This window comes from Stegastes partitus, unplaced genomic scaffold (genome assembly GCF_000690725.1).
Source record: "Stegastes partitus isolate 25-593 unplaced genomic scaffold, Stegastes_partitus-1.0.2 Scaffold302, whole genome shotgun sequence".
NCBI lineage: Eukaryota > Metazoa > Chordata > Actinopteri > Pomacentridae > Stegastes > Stegastes partitus.
Window position 1 is genome coordinate 371,057 of NW_007578033.1, and position 19,857 is coordinate 390,913.

The 19,857-nt window shown below is 39.8% G+C and overlaps 3 protein-coding genes across 3 annotated transcripts in view; 2 read left to right on the forward strand and 1 right to left on the reverse strand.

Annotated features, from left to right (window-relative positions):
• LOC103358294 (IQ motif and SEC7 domain-containing protein 2-like) overlaps nucleotides 1-4,463 on the forward strand; it is a 216,696-nt gene extending 212,233 nt beyond the window's left edge. Inside the window, exons 16-17 of the mRNA XM_008283200.1 lie at nucleotides 1,879-1,928; nucleotides 3,219-4,463. Coding sequence (XP_008281422.1) covers nucleotides 1,879-1,928; nucleotides 3,219-4,463 — 1,295 coding nt within the window. The remainder of the gene's footprint in view (nucleotides 1-1,878; nucleotides 1,929-3,218) is intronic.
• Nucleotides 4,464-14,057: 9,594 nt separating this feature from the next.
• Nucleotides 14,058-19,857, forward strand: part of LOC103358296 (ER membrane protein complex subunit 3) — a 13,846-nt gene continuing 8,046 nt past the window's right edge. Inside the window, exons 1-4 of the mRNA XM_008283202.1 lie at nucleotides 14,058-14,122; nucleotides 14,902-15,100; nucleotides 16,354-16,411; nucleotides 16,994-17,087. Coding sequence (XP_008281424.1) covers nucleotides 14,946-15,100; nucleotides 16,354-16,411; nucleotides 16,994-17,087 — 307 coding nt within the window. The 5' untranslated portion in view covers nucleotides 14,058-14,122; nucleotides 14,902-14,945. The remainder of the gene's footprint in view (nucleotides 14,123-14,901; nucleotides 15,101-16,353; nucleotides 16,412-16,993; nucleotides 17,088-19,857) is intronic.
• On the reverse strand, nucleotides 17,098-19,566 carry LOC103358295 (uncharacterized). The gene is made up of 3 exons (XM_008283201.1): nucleotides 18,242-19,566; nucleotides 17,979-18,117; nucleotides 17,098-17,895 (listed from the first exon to the last, which is right to left on the reverse strand). The coding sequence occupies exons 1-3, from the start codon at nucleotides 18,448-18,450 to the stop codon at nucleotides 17,605-17,607; spliced, it is 639 nt and encodes a 212-aa protein (XP_008281423.1). The 5' UTR covers nucleotides 18,451-19,566; the 3' UTR covers nucleotides 17,098-17,604.

Consider the following 19,857-nt stretch of genomic DNA (forward strand, 5'->3'; position numbering starts at 1 on the left):
TCCTGACAGAAATTCAGCAAATGGGATATTATGCTGCAATGGTTTTAGTATGACTCAGAACAAACCTACATCTGTGCTCTTATGCAACTGATGAAACAGTGATGAAATGTAGAATACTACAGTAAGATGGAAGTTGAATATGATGTTAGGGTGCTGCATCTCCCCCTAATGGACCACTGCAGGAACTACGATGTAAAAAGAGGTTGCGTTTACTGTGCAAACTGCACTTTATGAACTTCTGGTTTGACTTAACATTGTTAGATGACAGCTGCACATCAGTATTAGAATCCCTCTCAACAGCACCACAACGGTTCATGGATCATTTTCTCACACTAAGCCAAATAACTGCAGATGAATAATGCTAATAAACTTTAGATATGTGGTGCCAATACCAAATAAAATGCATGTGGATGTAAAAGAGTAACACACATAAACCTTTATTGGTAAAGAACACATCAAAAAGAAACAAATGAAGTAGTTTGTCTTTTCTTCCAGTGTTAAAAGACAAAGGACTAAAAAGGACAGTGTGGGCAGCAGTAATGGCCTGTCTGACCCTCAGGTGGTGAGGGACCTGTAAACTGGCATGAAAAGGATAAATGCCATTTCTATTCAGACCCTTGTTCTCGCATGGACAAGGTTGGATGAGTGCTCTGCTGCTGGACATCTCTAAATGTTACTGTATTGTGTTCCTACATCAATGCAGGGGGAAAATTCACATGCACAAATATCCAAGCAGTATTTTAATGCTTTGTCTAGTTGAGTTGGAGCTAACTTTCTACCAGCTTAATGTTCTTTTTTTGTTTTTTGGGGGTTTTTTTAGAGAGAGATTTTGGGAGTTAAATGTGTGCCATTATGTAATATTTTATTATGTGCTCATATGTTTGAGCACAATGGAGGCTTTGCCACATTTTGCAATACTTTTGCTTTCCATCACAATGCTTTTCTGTTTCCCAATATGACCAATGAGCAATAAATGCAAGCATTACATCATCAATCCTATCTTAAATTGCTCCCTAAGCTGGCAGTGTGTTAGAATTAAACTGAACTGGACCAACACACACAAATGGATCAGAAAGGATGGAAAGCATATAGTGAGGGAACGCAAAAGTATTGCAAGGGAATGCAAAAAGTATTGCAAGGGAAATGAAAACTTGTTTAAAGGGAATGTAGAACTTATTGCTAGGGAACTCAAAGCTCATAATGAGGGAATGCAAAACTTACGCAAAGTAACACAAAATGTATTGCAAGGAAATGAACCAAGAGTATTGTGAGGAAACACAAAATTTCTTGAAAAACTTACAAGGGGACCCAAAAGTTATTGCAAGGTAATAGAACGCTTGTTGCAAGGGACTGCAAAACTTCTTGCAAGGGAACAGGAACCTTACTTTGAGTGAATGCAAAGCTTTCGTGAAGTAATACTAAAGTTGATACAAAGGGATGGAAAATTTATTTGGAGGAATTACAAAATTAAATCAAAATATTCTCGCTGTAACCTGTACAGTGAGAAGTTTTAATCTAGCAACTAGCAACTAAAGCTGCCAAATAAATGCATCAAGGTAATATATTTATGTGATATGTAGTGGAGCAGAAGTGTAAATCAGCAAAAAGAGGAATTCAAATAGGAGAAAAAGAAACAATTTAAGTGCAGTACTTAGCATCTCACGAGTCAAAATTCTTAAGCTTGCCTAGCTTAGCATAAACACTGGAAACAGACTGGAACAACTAGCACTGCTGTGTTTAAATGTCAAAAAACAAATTTACCAACATCTCACTGGTCTAACATCTATGCTGTTCATTGTGGTTTCAATTTGTGGTTTCACGTTGGACATATTTCTTTCCAAACAAATTTTAACCTGCCTCATTCTGACTGGCTAACAGGGAAGCGAGGTCGTAGGAACAGCGTGGGGTCATTGGACAGTACCATTGAAGTAAGTTTGGCAGTTGGGGCCGGGGCTAAAAGCATGCATCGTGTGATCTCCCAGCATGCTGCAGCAGTTTGTCACACCTGTCCAGTGAACGTTTGTCTTTTTCATAGTTTGTTTAAGTATTTCTTTATATGTACCATGGTGTTCCATCAGCTGAAATATGTCTGCATGCGTTGATGTTTCCTCCACTCTGGTACAAATTATGAATATAGGATGACCCTAACTAGAGGTAAAGCTCTAGGTTTCTCTGGTGTATTTCAAATAAACAGAGTCCTCATCATTAAAGCTTCTTATCTTATACAAGTGAAACATGTAATAAAATAACACTGAAATCCTTCTTGTCTGTCAGTCAGAAACTCACACTCTCCTGTCAGGCTCTTTGCCAATGTTAAAATAATTTGGACTGGTATTAGAATGAGTCGTGTGGTTTGGGTATCACCTGATAATCCCTCATTTTTTTCTAATTCATAAATAAAAAATTATGTGGCTATGTTCCTTGTTTTGAAACCAAAAACAGCAAAATGGTTTCAGATATAGAAGTCTAAACAACAAACACCAATCAAACATGGTCCATTTTTGTTTTTTGACAATTCACATGGGATTTGTGGGTTTAATTTTAAATTGTGGTGAATTTTTTTTTGTTTCTCAAAATGAGAGCGGGAGCATTTTTAGAGTTTGGATTTCTTGTTTTTGTTTGGAAACAGAAAACATAGACCACATAATTTCATTTTAAAATGAAATGATTTTATAAATAACACTGAAATAAATTGAATTGCTCATTGATCAGCTGGAGGGGCACTGAAGCCTTCATGGATACTTGACTTATGAGAGTGTCCTCCATTTTGCTCAATAACAACAGAATCTTATCATGTTAAACCCAAACATGATGTACAACTTCATCAAATCATGTATGCAGTCAATTTATTTCAATTGATTTGTTTTTGATATTCTAATAATATAAGTTATTGTGTTATAATGTGAAACATTTTAGCAAGATGAATAGTATATTTGCATAACAAGAAAAGTTTGTTATAACATGATAAGTTTCTGTGTTGTAGTAATGTGAAAATGTCTTGTTATACCAAAAAACTGTTTATGATGTAACATGAAACTAATCCTTTTTCTTTTTCTGGCATGGCAGCAACATGCTTTGCAACAACTTCTTTTTAGCAAAACAATAAAAGCATGATTAATGATTGATAATGAAATGATTGGTATGTGACTGTTTAAACATTGTTGAATAATTAGAAGTCGAGTTCTGTGTCTCATTTTCCTGCCTCTTCTTCTTCTCAGGGTTCCATTATTAGCAGCCCTCGGCCTCATCAGCAGTGCCCCCTGCCAGCTGGAGGTCTTTCCTACAGTCCCATGATGATCCCTTCCTCTCCAACAGCCTACCGGCCACACCGCCCTACTCAGAGCCCCGGTACGGGGGTGGGGGGTGGGCCGGGGCTCTGTCACAACCAGGGAGGGGTTACAACCTCCCCACTCGTGAGCGGGGGAGGGGTTGGGGGCGGAGGAGGGATGCCGGTTGGGGGCGGACCAACTGGCGGCGGCCTGCTGGGGAATTTCTTCGGCAGTCGCAGAGGCAAGGTTCCTGGTCCCCTGACGATGACGTCGCCCCCTCCTCAGGGTCCCCCGAGTCCCCTGATGATATCATCACCCCCCCACTACCCCGCCCCCGCACCTCCCATCCCCCACCCATCCTCCCCTTCCCCATGCCCCTCCCCATCGGCCAACCTCGGGCAATCGGACTCAGGAGGAGTTGGCGGGGGAGGAGGTACGGGAGGGGTACCGTCCAAGCTCCAGGCTTTGCACGCCCAGTATTGCCACGGCAACAGTGGAGGAGGCGGAGTGAGTGTTACTGGGCACCAACAGCAGCAGACTCCACCCCCACCCTACCACCACCATCACCGCTACCACATGCAGAACATACCACAGCACCACCCCCTTTCGCACAGGTTCTCCGCACCCCGGCGGCAAGGCCCGTCCGGCTGCGCTCCCTCTCTTACCCAGCAGCATCAGAGATTGCAACATGGCGTCGCCCAGCACCCACGCTACAACATGGCATCCGGCTTCAACACGCCCCCACCGCTATCCCCGCACTCCCCTGTCACTCCCACTACCCCACACGGACTCTACCACTCGCACCCCGTGGTGGGACGACCGGGTGGAGGCGCCAAACTCCCACTGACTATTTCGCATTCTCAGCCCCACCCCCACGCTCACACTCACTCTCACAACCACGCCATGCACACACACTCCCCACTCAGCCCTTCCCCATCCGCCTCCCCGTCCACCCACTTCATCTTCTCCACCCCACCACCCCAGACTCCCTCGGCACGACTCCTCACCCAGACGCCTCAGCAGCCCTATACACCTCAGTATCCACCCCTCTCCTCTATCCCACCTCCTCCTCCGCACTCCCCCTTACCTCCCCCATCGACCGCCCCACTCTCCCCGCACCCACCAGGGGTGGGGGGAGGACAAGGGGGCGGGCCCAAATCGAAACCCGTCAACCGGATCAGCACGGTCGTGTAAGGAGGCAGAAATCAAGAACAGTGATACGCCACCCTGCTGTTAGTCGCCGGGGGGCAGTAGCGAGAGGGAGCAGGAGAGGGCGGAGGAGAGGAGGAGGAGGAGGAGGAGGAGGAGGAGGAGGGCAAATGCAGGTGTATCAAAACGGCCACCTGGTGAGGAGGAGAGCACTGAGAGCGGGGAAGAGGAAATTACTCAGCTTGTGTTATTTTCACATCCACTTCCCACGCAGGTAGAAACTCTCACACATTCTGAAAGATGTTGTCGGGGAACTTGCACACTGCAGGGGCAAATCTTTCTGGAAAACCTGCCCATGGAGCAACAAGCACCAAGAATTATGGCATTTTCAGTCATATGAAGATGAAGAAAATTCCCGCATAGTCCGGCTGTCTTGGTGAAAATGTCTTCATCTTCCTTACCCTTCAGAGGTGAGCGAGGACTCTGGAGGACATATTTGTAGTTCTTCATTCACAGAAATGTTTGTGTCTTATTGTGAGTACAAATTTGTGTGTTGCTGTTGTGGACAAATGGTTCAGGGACCAGACGTAAAGGGAACAGTGCCTGAGAACATAACACAAAGGTTAGCACTCGATGCTAACACTATTTGAAGGGACAGTTCAGATTTTTTTAGGGAGCCTGAGAACACTAAGAGTCCTGATTCCAAAAATCACAGTAGTCTTACAACACCTTGTTTTCCGCACAAAGAGCACTTGTACCATTGTTTTGGTTGTTGACATATTTACAAGCCATGAATCGTTACTAAGAAGCAGAAGTGGTTAGCATTAATATGGTGCAGTTTCTGTGTCTTAGACAGGCATGCATGACCTGTGCAATAGCTAATGAGTGTCAGTGTGTCTATGGTTAAAATCCTATATGCAGGGGGAGGGATTTGTTGTGATTTAAAGCCCCAATCCATTGTGTTTATTTGGCCATGAAAAGTGAAGACTTTCTAAATGGACAGTAAACTCTCTAAAACCTTTAAATAAGCCATCATAACAAAAACTACAGGTGTCTTTTTACCTTTGTGTTTTGCAAAAATTACTAAAAGCTTTTGTGGATTACAGGGTGCTTGCAGGGGGCGTGATACTGTTGTTTTGGATTGGGACTTTAAAATTTTCCCAGTTGTTTATTCTTATATGGTGGGTATTTATTTGATAATTTGTACTAAACCTGTGAAAGCTCTCCCCACTTATCAAGTATATATTGAAGTGTAAGCCTCAGTTTGTAAGCAATGATAATACAATATGTATTAGCTGTAAGTCATGCTCCATTTGTATGTGACCCTCTATAGGCAGTTTCCACTGCAGGAACTCAGGGCAGGTGCAAGGTGGCACAAACATTTACAGGAATGGCCCTGTGATCAGCCTTTCTGTTTCCATCGCTTTGGGGGATCCAACAGCTTCCACTGCTATGCTAACTCAGAGTGCACCAAAACAGTGACAAATAGTGGTGACTGGATGTATCTCCAGTTCAATGAGCACATTGAAAATAGAACAGTGCAGATTTGTTATGCTAGCCTATAAGTTAAATTTTAGTTTAAGAGGAGATGTCTGCTACTGGATGAGGACACTGAGAGGACAGAAAAATTGCATTTCTTGTCCTCTCAGTGTCAAATCTTCAGCATTTGTCTTCTTTGAGTTTAACCATCAGCGTCAAGACCCATACAGCAGCTTTTCAGGGCCACTCAGAAGTATTTTCATGTACTTTTTTCCTCTGTGAAAATGGCCCTGAAAGAGGTTCTACAGGGACAGTTTCTGAGGTTTGAACCCACACAAAGGTTTAGGCCACCCCAAAAATGACCTGCAAGTTACTGCAGTGGAAAACAGCCTAATGTTGCCAGAGAAGGAGATTACGCTGAAAGGTGCCAAACAGGGAAATACAGCCTTTGGCTTCAGTGGCTTGTCTGCCATTAATGAAGTCACTGAGCTGCAGTACATAAGCAAATTAATCTAAGTGTCATTTCAGGTTACATTCAGCAAAAATGTTCTTAAAATGAAACTCTGTGTACCTTTCTCAGCAGGTATGTTAACAGGACTGGATGGAAAATTAAAATTATTAAGGTCATATTAAGGTTATAAATTCTAATTGTATGTCCCTAGAACCAGTCAGCATGACTAGGTACCCTCCTTCGCCTCCCATGTACCCGACCTAAACCCCTGTCCCTGCAGGAGGTGGAACCATTGGACGATGGTTCCTTCGCCTCCCGTGTACCCAACCTAAACCTCTATCCCTGCAGGAGGTGGAACCATTGGACGATGGTTCCTTCGCCTCCCATGTACCCGACCTAAACCCCTATCCCTGCAGGAGGTGGAACCATTGGACGATGGCTCCATGGTAGTCTGTGCCCAGTCGGGCCCCAAGGTTTCAGGCTTGGCCACCAGACCCTTGCTGGCAAACTACCCTCCCAATACTGGCTCTGGAAAGGGGCTTGAGTTTCCTATTCTGTGTGAGGTGCTGCTGCTCCTTTTCCTTGGGATCTGAGTTGAGAGTGAGTTACTGCCCCAAGCAAAGGAGTTTAATTATCAGGATCTTGCTCACAAGTGATGGTAAATGAACTTGAGGTGGGCAGATTGATTGGTGCAGAACCAACTGCTGTGGTGAAGTGGGAGCTGAGCTGGAAGATAAAGCTCTCAGTTTAAAAGTTGGTATATGTTCCAGCCCTTACCTATGGTCATGAGATTGAGGTAGTAACAGAAAGAAGGAAATAGCAGATACAAATTTGAGTTTTCTTTGTAGGGCGACTGGGCTCACCGTGACGGTAACAGTGATGGGGCGAGGAGCTCGGACATCTAGAGTCGCTGCTCCTTTACGTGAAAATGATCAAGTTGAAGTGTTTCGGAATTTGGATGCCTTATGGGCACAAACTTCATTGTAAATGCGAATTTGTTCTCAATTAACATACCTGGTTAAATAAAAGAAAAATTTAAAAAATAAAAAAAACTTTTGGCAGTTTTTCAGGCAGCTGGGAGGAAACCCCAGGGTTGACCCAGGACTCACTGGAGGGGATTACATATCTTATCTGGCCTTGGGATGCCTCGGGATCCCCCAGGAGCAGCTGGAAAACCAAAGAGATTTACATTCCGGCCCTCACCTATGGCTATTAGCTCTGGGTAGTGTTTTAGTTTTGAGGTCAGAGATAAGTTCCAACCTTGTTTAAACAGCACAGACAAAGACTTCTCTGATAATTTTTTTAAAAAGTAATGAATTTTAAAAAAAATTCCCACCCAGTCTAAACTGCGTTAGTATCTGTCAGCAGTAAAAAAAAAAAGAACAAAAAGAAAAACTCTGGTGTGCTTGAGGGTGAATGGAGTTTAACCCAGTATTCACTACTCAGTGTGTTGCGAAATGGAGAATAAGGTGCCTTCTGACATACGAATGGTACAACTTAAATGATTCTAAGAATATAAAGACAGTTCAGCTTCTTAATCAGTTATATAGTGATCGATTGTGTCCATTCACAGCTGAAAATATGAAGCCATTTACTGCATTTTTAAAACCTGGCTGACTGACTGAGCCGTTTGCTGCCGTCGTCATCCAAAAAAGACACAAAGAACCTGAAACTTGGACCTCATCACATCATCCTGAAGGACTTGCTAACATCTCACAGAGCTGGAGTGCAGAACATGTTTCTAAGGGAAATATTCTGAAACAAACTCATTTTTACTAATTAGTTTTGCACTCTCAGTTTAACCTACATTAACGTGTATTTCCTTTTCTTTTTCTGTTTAATCAATATCAGCAGAGGTCAGGGCAGGAAGCCCACAATGGCTTGTAGAAAGTTCTTCCACCACTTGAGCTATTTTACCAGCCATTTGCATTTTTTTGACAAGAAATAAAACTCTCAGTGCTGTTTGCATTTCTGTCGAAGAGGCTAATTTAGGCAGCCTCATATAAATATTTACCAGCGTTTAACTGGTGTATGATGGGATTTTCCACTGAATGCATACATCAATGACACATTTTTAGTTTCCCTGTGATGACGTGAATGCACCAACTGTAGATATTAACTGTACAGTGTGTTCTATTTTCAGTGGGGCCAACAGCATTGATCTGTAACTGAGGTTCAGAATTGCTTGAATTAACAAAATGTATGCTCTAAAAACCAAACGTTGATGCGGGTTCTTCAGTCTATCCAAGTATCTTAGGGTTCCTCACTAGAAAAACAAAACAATAAAAATCCCTAAGTTGTTGCTTGTGTGTGTGTGTGTGTGTGTGTGTGTGTGTGTGTGTGCGTGTGTGCGCGCACGTGCGTGCGCGTTGGAGGTTTGTGGAAATACTGTCATGGATTCTAACAGTAGATGGAGTTCCTCAGGGAACCATCTTGGGTCCCCTGTTGTTTTCAATCTGAAGAACCCCTTTGACTTTTAGAGTGTGCTACTGATATTATCAATATTGTTGTGTGACAAGCTTCTACTAACATAACGTACTCCTTGGGCTGTTTTGTATTTTTAGCATTTTTACTTTTGTTATGTGCTTACAATGTGAGATGATTTTTTTTTTCTTTTCTGATTTGGGCATTTTATGGAATAACTAAATTTTTTTAATTTTTAATATGTTTACAACGAAACCAACAATTTTCTGTGACTAACATACAACTTGTTCTAATACTTTTAACACAGACTGTGATAATTACTTTTACTCAACAACCCACGGCATGCTCGAACAAACTCACGCCTGCACACCACTGAATCATCGTGAAGCCTCTCACCAACCTTTTAATGGAAACAAGCAACACTTCTGCTACCAAACAACATACAAATAAGCACTTCATGCTGAGCTGCTAGGAATTCTGGGTCCCCACCATGTATCTACAACTGCCTGCCGAAACATTTTGCCTATCAGCAAAGGCCTTACTGTAACTACATCCACTCAAATAGTTAAAATATCAAAACGAAGTTCTCGAGGAGCACTGGATCAAACCTACCTCGTATAGGACGACACAACATTTCACCCTGTCTCAGTGCATGGCCAAGCTAAATCAAGCACATCCTCAGTCACATATTAAAGCTCCATATCAGTGCTGTTGCATGTTGTAGCACATCAGCTACAAACTGTATGTACTTTACAAGGAACCATTTTCCAAATCATCCCTGCAGTTTTGTAACATTCACTTTGCGGAGAACTGGACACTTGCTGCAGATAGATCTCCCATCTTTGTCAACATTTATAAAGGATCCAGGAACTAATGACATCAAAATTTTATTGCTTTTACTGGGTTTTTATAATTATAATGTAGTCCTTGTGGTCCAAAGTGTCCAGTTGCAAGTTGCTTCAGATGGCTGGAGTCCAATACACCCACTTTCAGGTTTACTCTACATTTACCTACCTTTGAAAGGTGAAGAATGTGGTAAGATTTGACGGTTGGTTGCAGAACAGCAAACTTTCAATGCAGAAAAAATAAAAATAAAATAACCAAACCCCCCTTCTTATTTGTACAAGGTCCATTTTTTATTGCTTTGGTAATTCTGGAGTCTATTTACTCACAAAGCTTGTCAATGCAATACTTGCCAGCAATTCGGTGTTATCTGCAGCAGGATTTAAGTCTCTGCAAGTACATTTTTACTGAGTCATACTAAAATCCATGACTTACTAACATAGTCAATAGTTTGCAGAGATAGTATACAGTACATGCAGTTTAAGAACATGCAGCCAGCCAGGTATGGTCCTTTAAATGCTCAGTTTAAAGTATTTTTTTCCTGCCCGGGTCTGCTCTCCACTATCGGTTTGCATGTGGTATTTATTACAGTATCTGCACTGAATGAAACTGTATTATAAACATGAATGTACATAACAGTCGTTAGATGAAAAATAACAATGCGCGTACTCACTTTGCGCCGCAGCGGGCGGTTTGTCGGTGGCTGGGTTTACCTCAGGAATGGAAGGTCTAATTTTTTTTTTTTTTTTTTAACGCAAATAGAAACAGATCTGGTCTGATAGCTGCAGGCAAAACAGGGAACATTTTTAGTAATTAAAGCACATCAGATCTGAGTCAAATAAAGTAAAAAAAACAAAAAAACAAATTGGATTCTTCTGTTCATGTGTAAAGCCAGTCTGTGTTGTGTGTATCTATACAAGGGCAATGGACAGGGGGGTGGGGGTGGACAGTTAAGTTGTTTGTAACAACACAATGGACCGCTTTATGGAGAAAAAAATCTTTCTTGTTTATAATGTAGAGCAAAGACAGACTGGAATAGTCCTTGTAAAATTGTATGAGTAAAGTGTCAAATATGTGTCAACAGAGACAACATTATTTTAAAAATTATGTATGGAAAATTTTAGCTGTGTATATAAATATATATTACTTGTACTTTGTTTTTGAAATTGCAGAGAAATGGAAAAAGTGGAAATATTTATTGCTCTAAAGATATAAAAATCTGTTCATGTGGATGGAAGCATGTGTCCTGTTTTGTTTGGGTGACTGCACACTCATTTGCACACTGCAAGTGTAGATTGTAGGGGTTGGGTGGGGGGGACAGAGGATATGTGACCCCAATAATAAGTACATGTGCAGAAACACGAAAGAAGCAAAAGCCTTTAAAAGCCACTATAACATTACGAACAGACAAAACAATTATTCAGAGTATCGAACACTGTTTCAGTTCACATGAATATTAGAAACCACAGGTCTGACCAAACATATGCAAAGTGTACAGATAGGAGAATCTACTTGCTGTTGCCAACACAGTTTATCACACATAATCAAACACTTCTGCAAGCATTAAAGTTGACTCTGGTCGAGGCAGATGGCTGCCCTCCCTAAGCCTGGTCCCGCTGGAGGTTTCTTTGTGTTGGTAATATGGTGCTCATACAGAATCTTTGGTTTTCCAATTACAACATTAAGTCGGGTACATTTGCATTACATATAATGTTGTATGGTCTGAACCTACTATACGAACTTGTTAGGTAATTTTTTATGATGTTATTTCCATATTGAAAGAACCTTAGCTCAACATCTGTTCTTTTAAATGTGTTTTATAAAAAACAATGCAGCAACTTGACTCTGCTCATCAGTAGGTCAAATATTCAGTTTAGTTTAGCTAGTATGATAAAAAAAAAAAAAGAATACCAAAGATCATACACATCTGCTCTGATGCAGAGGCAGCATCATGCTACCAATGATGATCTTATATGAGCAGGTAGTCATAGTCAGTGCCTCCTCTCATGCCAACCACAGACTTTTTGTACTGCTAACATCCATGAAGATGAAGATTCCCTGGTCTGCATATATCCCCACTATATATGGTATATATATATTATCATCACCTGCACATGTTCTATTATAGACATCCTTCTGAATTGTAATATATTTTATTACTTTGCATGTTTATACATTTCTACACCTGGTTGACTCAGAACTTGTGTGTAATGGCAATAAAGCTGAATCATATAATTGTATTATATTCCAAATTATTAACTACTCTACACAAACAAAATCAGGTTATCTAACAATGTGAAGCTTAATCCAGACTATATGTATGTACACTTAACTGAAAAGTTTTAGCATTATCCCTTCTTTGGCTCTGAAGTGAAGGAAAGGTATTGCTCAATGCCTTGCATATATATATATATATATAAACACTAACTTTTAAATTTTTCCAAGTTTACTTTTAATTCATTCATTCATTCATTCATTTATTCATTCATTCATTTATTTATTTAAATTTTGATAGTAGCACTTCCTAAACTGCACTCTTTTTATTCGTGTAATATTTTATTTTCTTAATGACACTGTTTTAGACAACATGGTAGTCACATTATATGATCTATGGTACTACTGAATGACAACTAGAAAGTTAAACTTACTGTTCAATCACATTTAGGTGACCTACACATTCCATTAACCTGAACCAGCATTAGCATTTTAGTTTTATAAACTTATCACATTACACATTACAGTAACACAGTACACCTCAGCTTGGTCACATGAAGACAAAAACATTGCTTAGCATTGTTACATTTCACTTTTTATCCGACTTTGACTGATTAGTTAGGTTGATTAGCATGATGCATCAACAATTCACATTAAAAGTGATATTAACTGGGATGCTAATTGTCACCTATTCTCAGTTCAAATCACACACACACGCACACGCACACACACACACACACACACACACACACACACACAGAGTATATTGCACAAATGATGTTTAATGCTAAAACTGCATATAAAGTACACTAAGAGTTAATGGTAGAAAAAGTCATAAATACAGTGAACTGAAAACTGATTGTAACAAGCTAACAAACAGTAAATTTGTCTGTGGGAAATGTATTGCTACTCCACCAACATATAATGACAAAATATCAGTAATTATATTACAATTGAATCAAAACAGGAGCAACTTGAGTTCAGCTGTGAATAAGTGTCATGGTTGCCTTGTACCAAATGCCTGTAAGGCCTATATTTCTATGGTATTATTTTCTGCCAGAATACTGATCAGAAGGAGTGCATTTAACAGAAAAATTCATAATGATTTTTTGTAATGAGCTTTGAATGTGGGTCCACAGAGGAGCCAGTACATAGTGATGCTCAGTGGTATTGCACATAAAGACACCCCTGAGTCGGCTTCTCTTTTCAGAGCTGGTGACCATCTAATTGTCATCCGGGAGCAGTTATCCTTAAGTCTCTGCAATATTTTACTGGTAGGTGTCCTGCATAATAGCTAATCCATTTGTTTTAACTGAGGTGTGTCCTACATTGTAACCTCTTCAGTTGCAATAGCCTTTAAGGTTGACTTCAACTCATGTAAAACACTTTCTTATCTTCCAAAAATTGACTTCAGTCTCTACATTGTGACTAAAATTACATTAAAGCATCACAACAGAATAGAAGTCCTTTACTGTCTTTGCAAAGTGTTTGCGAAATTAGGCAGCAATCCTGCATTCACTCAATCAGACATTTTTAAAAGTACAATAAGAAATGTGCAAATATGAAATACAACATCTAGCATTAAAAAAATGTGCAAGTGTATCTATGAAAACACTGGGATACCACGTTCTTTACAAAAACTGCTTATTCGATATATTAGGAATTATAAAAACAATAGTGGAACTGATGTTGCACGTCTGGATATTGCTCATTGTTGAACATGTATGAAAAGCATGCCTTAAGTAGTTTAAAAAATTACTTACAAGGTGCAGTGGTATGACTGCAAAATCAATTGATTCAGTCATGCGAGTCATGTTTTAAAAGATTATACCCCACAGGAAAATTGCAGAGTAGATCATTTGTTCATTTTTCGATCTAAAACCATTTCCAAATATGAACTAGGACATTAGATATACCAAATTAAAATACAATAATAATAACCGCACACATTTCTTCTATCACAAATATTAAGCTACAAGAAACATTGCATTTTTTGAAAGACATACCTTTGCTATCACCACTGAAATAAAGCTGTGTATATGTACACATTATGACTGTTTGATCAGATGAAAGCAGCTGTTTAAACAAAATCTCTGTTGCTAGGTCCGTTTTTTAATGCAGTTTGTGATTGTATTTCGTTTGAAACTACAAAAATCTGTATTTTTTAAATTTCTTCTTCTATGGTTTTCGGCTACCCCGATCACGTGATTCCGTGGTAACCGGAAGTGGATCTTCTTCTTTTTTCAAACAGCTGAACGTGTTCACCTCGTCGTTGTCAAAGTTCATATTTGTGGTGAGTGAAGTTTGAAGACGTTCCAAATAGTCTCAGCAGTTAGCAGCAAGTTTATCAAACAGACCGAACTGTTATTGGAAGAACCACCTTGTAGAACAGGAATTCAAACCCGAACTAGCTACCCTAGCTCGGTTAGATGGCTAGCTTCTTTAGCAAACTTTTATACTTAGCTAAACGGCGGCTAATGCAAAATGCTAACTTTAGCTAATTGGCGATGAATGGAGAGAGTCCAGGTTTTAGCAGCAGCTTAGCTCAGTTAGCAACTCTGGGAACGGTACATTTCTGTAATTGTTTTTTTTTTTTTCTTTTATTTATTTTTTTGTTTACTGCTACCTTTTTTGTTAACTCAGTTTGGTTTTGCCAAAAACTAAAGTCATTTTAACATATTCTTCGTTATGAGACTGTCTCAGACCTGAATAAACTTTCTGAGTCTCATTTTTAAGGTTTCAGAGCTCTAACATGGCAGCTGTCTTGTTAGGAAAAAAACAGCTGCATTGAGAGTCAAGTGAAATACTTCTCAGCACTAGTCTGGTTTTTAGGAATGTCGATCATGGTTTCCCAAGGTCCAAGATGACAAATGTTTTGGTTCGTCTTAACTGAAAGATACTCAGTTTTCTGTAATAGAGAAGGAAAAAAACAGAAATGACTCACAGAGATTAAGCAATTTGTGATTAATTTGATGGTTAGCAACTAATTGAATAATGCTTGATGACGGTCCGGAAAAAAACAAACTGCAGACTAACTACGAACTGAACTTGCCCTGTCGTCCTCTTCCACAGCATCATCTTGTCTGTTTTTTGGTTGGTGGGCTAAACAGAGAGCGATGGCTGGTCCAGAGCTCCTACTGGACTCCAGTATTCGGATGTGGGTGGTCCTGCCCATCGTCTTCATCACTTTCTTTGTTGGAATCATTCGTCACTATGTCACCCAGCTGCTTCACAGTGACAAGAAGCTCGACCTGGAGCAGGTTTCTGACAGGTGAGGTAAAATTTGTCCACCAAACCTTCATCTTTAGTGATTTCATCTGCATTTTTTGTGTGTCTAAATAGCTTCCCGTTTTTATGGTTTATTCATAAAGCTCATTTTGGGAACAACATACCAAATATCAAAAAATAGCATTTAAAACCAAATGCAAAATAGAAACTTAATACTTTTACCTCCATATGAAGTAGATGAACAAGTTAGATTTTGTTGTGCCTCAGTGCTTAATCAGGGTTTTTCCTTTCTCAGTATGTCTCTGTGGGTTTGAACACACACTATAATAACCATGATTGGTCTGCATACAGTAAAGGTAATACAGTGACATGGAGATGTCACCTTATTTAACAGCAATTTATGCATTTTCCTGTTATTTCTGCCCATTTTATAAATAAACATGTTGTTATGGTTGAGTAAAAGAAATGGAAAAACAGCTTTATAAATGTAACATAACTATAACTTACCAATTGTAAGAGGCAGTCTGTGGCTAAAGCATTGTAGCTTGGTCCACTTGTTCCGGAAGGCAGAAGTTCTAATTTTAAATGTGAACAGTAAAACATGTATGGCTCTGTTGTCAGGCAAAGTTCTTTATCATATCGTGTAACACACAAACTAATTGTGTTTTCTCTTGTGGTGGCAACAATTGCAAGACCCCGCTGAGTACTTGTTTTCAGTCAACATAATTTGTTCTGGAGTCAAAACATCTACATGCAACTGATTTCTTTTTGCACCCAAATCTTCCTTTTCAGTGTTTCTCTCCTGTTTTTCGCTCATTTTGCTGTGCACATGTGGAACCTGCATGTCAACAAACTGTGTCCCTAAAATATAGTTTAAAAGAAGTTGAGTGTATCCAAAAAACCTTAAATCAGAGTAAATGATGTTTAGTAGGACAGACTTCTCTTGTAGATTAATCATAGGGGAAAAAGCTCATTTGTGTTATTGCATTTTATTGTCATGAACTTCTAGTTTTAGCTCTTTAATTACAAATTATGTATATGTTATATTACTGCTGATAAATTCTAAATGTTTCTACTTTAGAAATATTGAATGTGTGTTTCAGCGTTTGAGGTTGCATCTGTTTTCCATTCAATCTTTTGCAATGCAAAAATGAAACCCTTGTAGTAGATCAGACAGTAAACATCTTTGTGTGAATTGTGGTGTTGTGCGTGAGAACACAGACGGAAAACGTGTTACCTTTTAATGTGACATTGATAACATCATTCGGCTAAGGTCATGTTGGCATTTCTGTTCAGCCAGGTGCTCCTGCGCAGCCGCATTCTCAGAGAGAACGGAAAGTACATTCCCCGACAGGTAAATACACTTTTTTTTTTTTTTTTTTTTATTAATTTTTTTGGCCTTTGTGCCTTTATTGGATAGTGTTGGTGAGAGAGAGACAGGAAAGTAGGGGAGAAAAATGGGGGGAGGACATGTGGGAAAGGGTCATGAGCAGGAGTCGAACTCATGACCTCCACATTGGGACTGTTGCCCTACACATGGGACACCAGCTCAACCAGGTGAGCTATAGTGGCGCCCCAAATACACATTTTTATGTTCCTCTATACTGTTTGTGAATTGTGTGAAGTTCAACTGGTTTTCCTGTCATATACTAAAAACTAAAGAGAGAAAAAAAAACGAGAAACCAGGTCAATTTTTTGGTTTGAAATGGATTAAAATGGGATTACATCAAACCAAAAAATGTTTTGTATTTTTTTGTTTTGTTTCTATTGTATTTGATTTTCAATGTCATTTGATATTGGGAAAAACAGAAAGACTGTCATGTTTCCTAGTTTGCTTTTGGTGTTTGATGGGAAGATGGTTTATGTTACGTACCCAATCTCGACTGTTCTGCTGTTTTTCCAGACATTGAACTAATCACTGTTCTGACCGTTTCAGTCTTTCGCCATGAGGAAACATTACTTCAACAATTCAGAAACCGGTTTCTTCAAGAAGGTTAAGAGGAAGGTTGTTCCTAAGAACCCCATGACAGGTGAGTGTGTTATTGTATGTCTATCTTTGTGAGGACCAGTTTGAGTCTGAGCTTTTTTTGTCCTCAATTTATGAGAGACTTTAGACAGGCCTATTTGAGGGTTAAGACTTGCTTTTAGGCCAAGTTGCCCAAGCCCCAACATATTGTGTGGCTTTACATAGTGTAATGGAAATTTGTGCCACTAAAGTCCAATGTTAAATATGTAGTTTACAGGGCTCCAGACTAACTTTTTTTACTAGGAGCACAGTGGCCCCTAACTTAAAATTTTAGGGGCGCAAGCAGAAAATTTAGGAGCGCACACCGAAATCGACTTAAAATGTTTTCCTATCATATACACTGTAACACTGATAAATACTTTGACAATAAATGCAGAAACTACAAGCTTATGAACTCATTTTATTGTGCAATGGTTTTGACAACATAAACCAGTTACAGCTTAATAATACTAAGTGAATATTTATGCTGTACTGTCAATAACGGAACAAGTTGTAGACACATAACTTGTGCCTAAACACGTCTAGGAAAGATCACCCCTTGGTGGGGGATAAGTTGCCTGTGTAGGCCAACCCTTGTAATTAGGCCTCCTTGAACGTTGAGCCTGATTGAGCCACATGTCAACAGCCTCTTTAGCATCAAACTCATCGATGCTTGGTCCCTCCATGCTAATTCTGATTAAGTCCTCAACAGTGTCCACATGAAGTGACCCCCTGACATCTGACTTGATCCTCCTCTGGGATGAGAATCCTCTCTCGCACACAGCAGAGGACACTGGTAGTGCAAGCATGATGTGTACAAGATGGAGGATGTTCTACAAAGAATAGAACAATAGTTTAGGTTTTAGTCAATCAAAAAGTCATATGCTAACTAAATTAATGAGAACATGATGTTTACTTTGTAGTCGGAGCAGAACGGCATTTTGGTCAACATCATCCCCCACAGGGCATGGTATGACTTGTCCATGTAGTTGCTGACAATGAAAATTTTCATTGACTGATACTCCTCTCTTGCCAGATTGGCATCACAGCCATTTCTGAAAATAGTGAAAAGAAAAACTTATCAAACCAAATTTCTGTAGGATCAAGGTAAGTGTTTGAAATGCTGTTCTGTGTTATAATGTTTATATGTTGTCATGATCATTGATAAGAGCTACTAACCTCGTTAAGATGGGAGAGAAGTGGTCCAGCAGGAAGTCCAGCTCCTCTGCACCATAGTCTGTCAGGAGATGTCTTTGTTCAGGCCAGGAATCGTGATTGAATATTTTGAATGACCTCACTGCCTTTGTAGTTGCAGATGAGGACCCTTCATCTATCAAGAAATAGAAATAGAAAGAGAGATTAAATGAAGAGAAAGATAGATGTTTCATAATGATATCTAAATTATATATATAAAAATTGTTGTTGTGTTTTCACTTGCCAAGTAGACTACTGAACCTCTGCTTCAGGTGCAGCACAGTGCACTCTACTGTTGCTTTCACTGCTCGTTGCAGTTGTGGTGTGCTTTCCATTGAAAGTCCATCTGTTCCCAGTCCAGAGGCTTCTCCTTTGATGGTGACCCCCTGAGTTCACACAAGATTCAACATTAAGACAAATATTAAATTAATTAATCAAATCAAAATCTAAAATAATATAATAATTGCTCACCTGATATTTGTACAAAGGGTGAGCTTCACCATCGCTCTCTTGTTGTCTTCTCTGGCTCTGAAGGTCTGCCAGTAATTCTGCTAGCCTACCGCCTGGCTTGCATCTCACTGACATGGCCTCAACAGTTGCAATAAGATTCTGAATCCCATTCACAGCCTGTAAAATATTTTCCATTGACATATATATGACTATATAAACTATATATGACTAGATTTATTTGTAATTTGTACTTTTATTTAACAAGGTTAAATAATATTCTTATTAACATCTCAACATTACCTGAGGCAAAATAACATCATTTCTTTGGAGAAGAAGGCTGAATTTGCTAATGGCCTCAAACAAGTCAGCCAAGAAGTGAAAGAAACCCACAAAGGCCCCATCTTCCATCATCTTCTTGACCTGCAAGACATAAGTAACCAATATCAGTAATTTGTATATATCACAAATATGAAATCATTTTGAAATTAAATACAGACCTTCCTTGCTCTCCCAGCAATGTCAGTATTGGTTGATGATGCAGTCAAATGTTCCATGTGGAAGTAAACTGCTGTGAACTGGCCAGGATTCTGCAGGTTTCTGTCCTTTCCTCCAGGTCTCAGTAAGGTTTGCAGAGCACGGTTTACATGTGCAAGCCAGCGTGTCCCACTGACACTACCTGGTACATTGACACGCACACCCAGCTCCTCTCCAAGTGCTCGCAGTTCTCTCATAGACTTGCTGCTGTAGTGGTAGGTCTTCCAAACCATGTTGAGGAGATTGTAGACATGATCCACCATGGGAATTTTCCTTTGCACTGACAGCATTGCCAGCTCCAGTCTACAATTACAATGGATTCAACTTAAATTTAAACATACATTGCTTAATAGCCTACCTTTAGCCTGATAGTTCACCTGACCTACCTATGTGGCATGCAATGAAATGGGACAATAAAAGCCCCTGCCTCAGCTTGGAGAAGGGCTATTACACCTCCTTTATGCCCAAGATTGACAGCTGCGCCGTCAGCTCCCAGGGCAACTGTCTTGTCTAACCACCCTGTTTCTGTCCCTACTTTCTTGAAGGCCTCTTTGGTGGCATCATATACACCTTAAAATGAAATCAGATGTTATGACTATTGTGCACAATTATTTGTT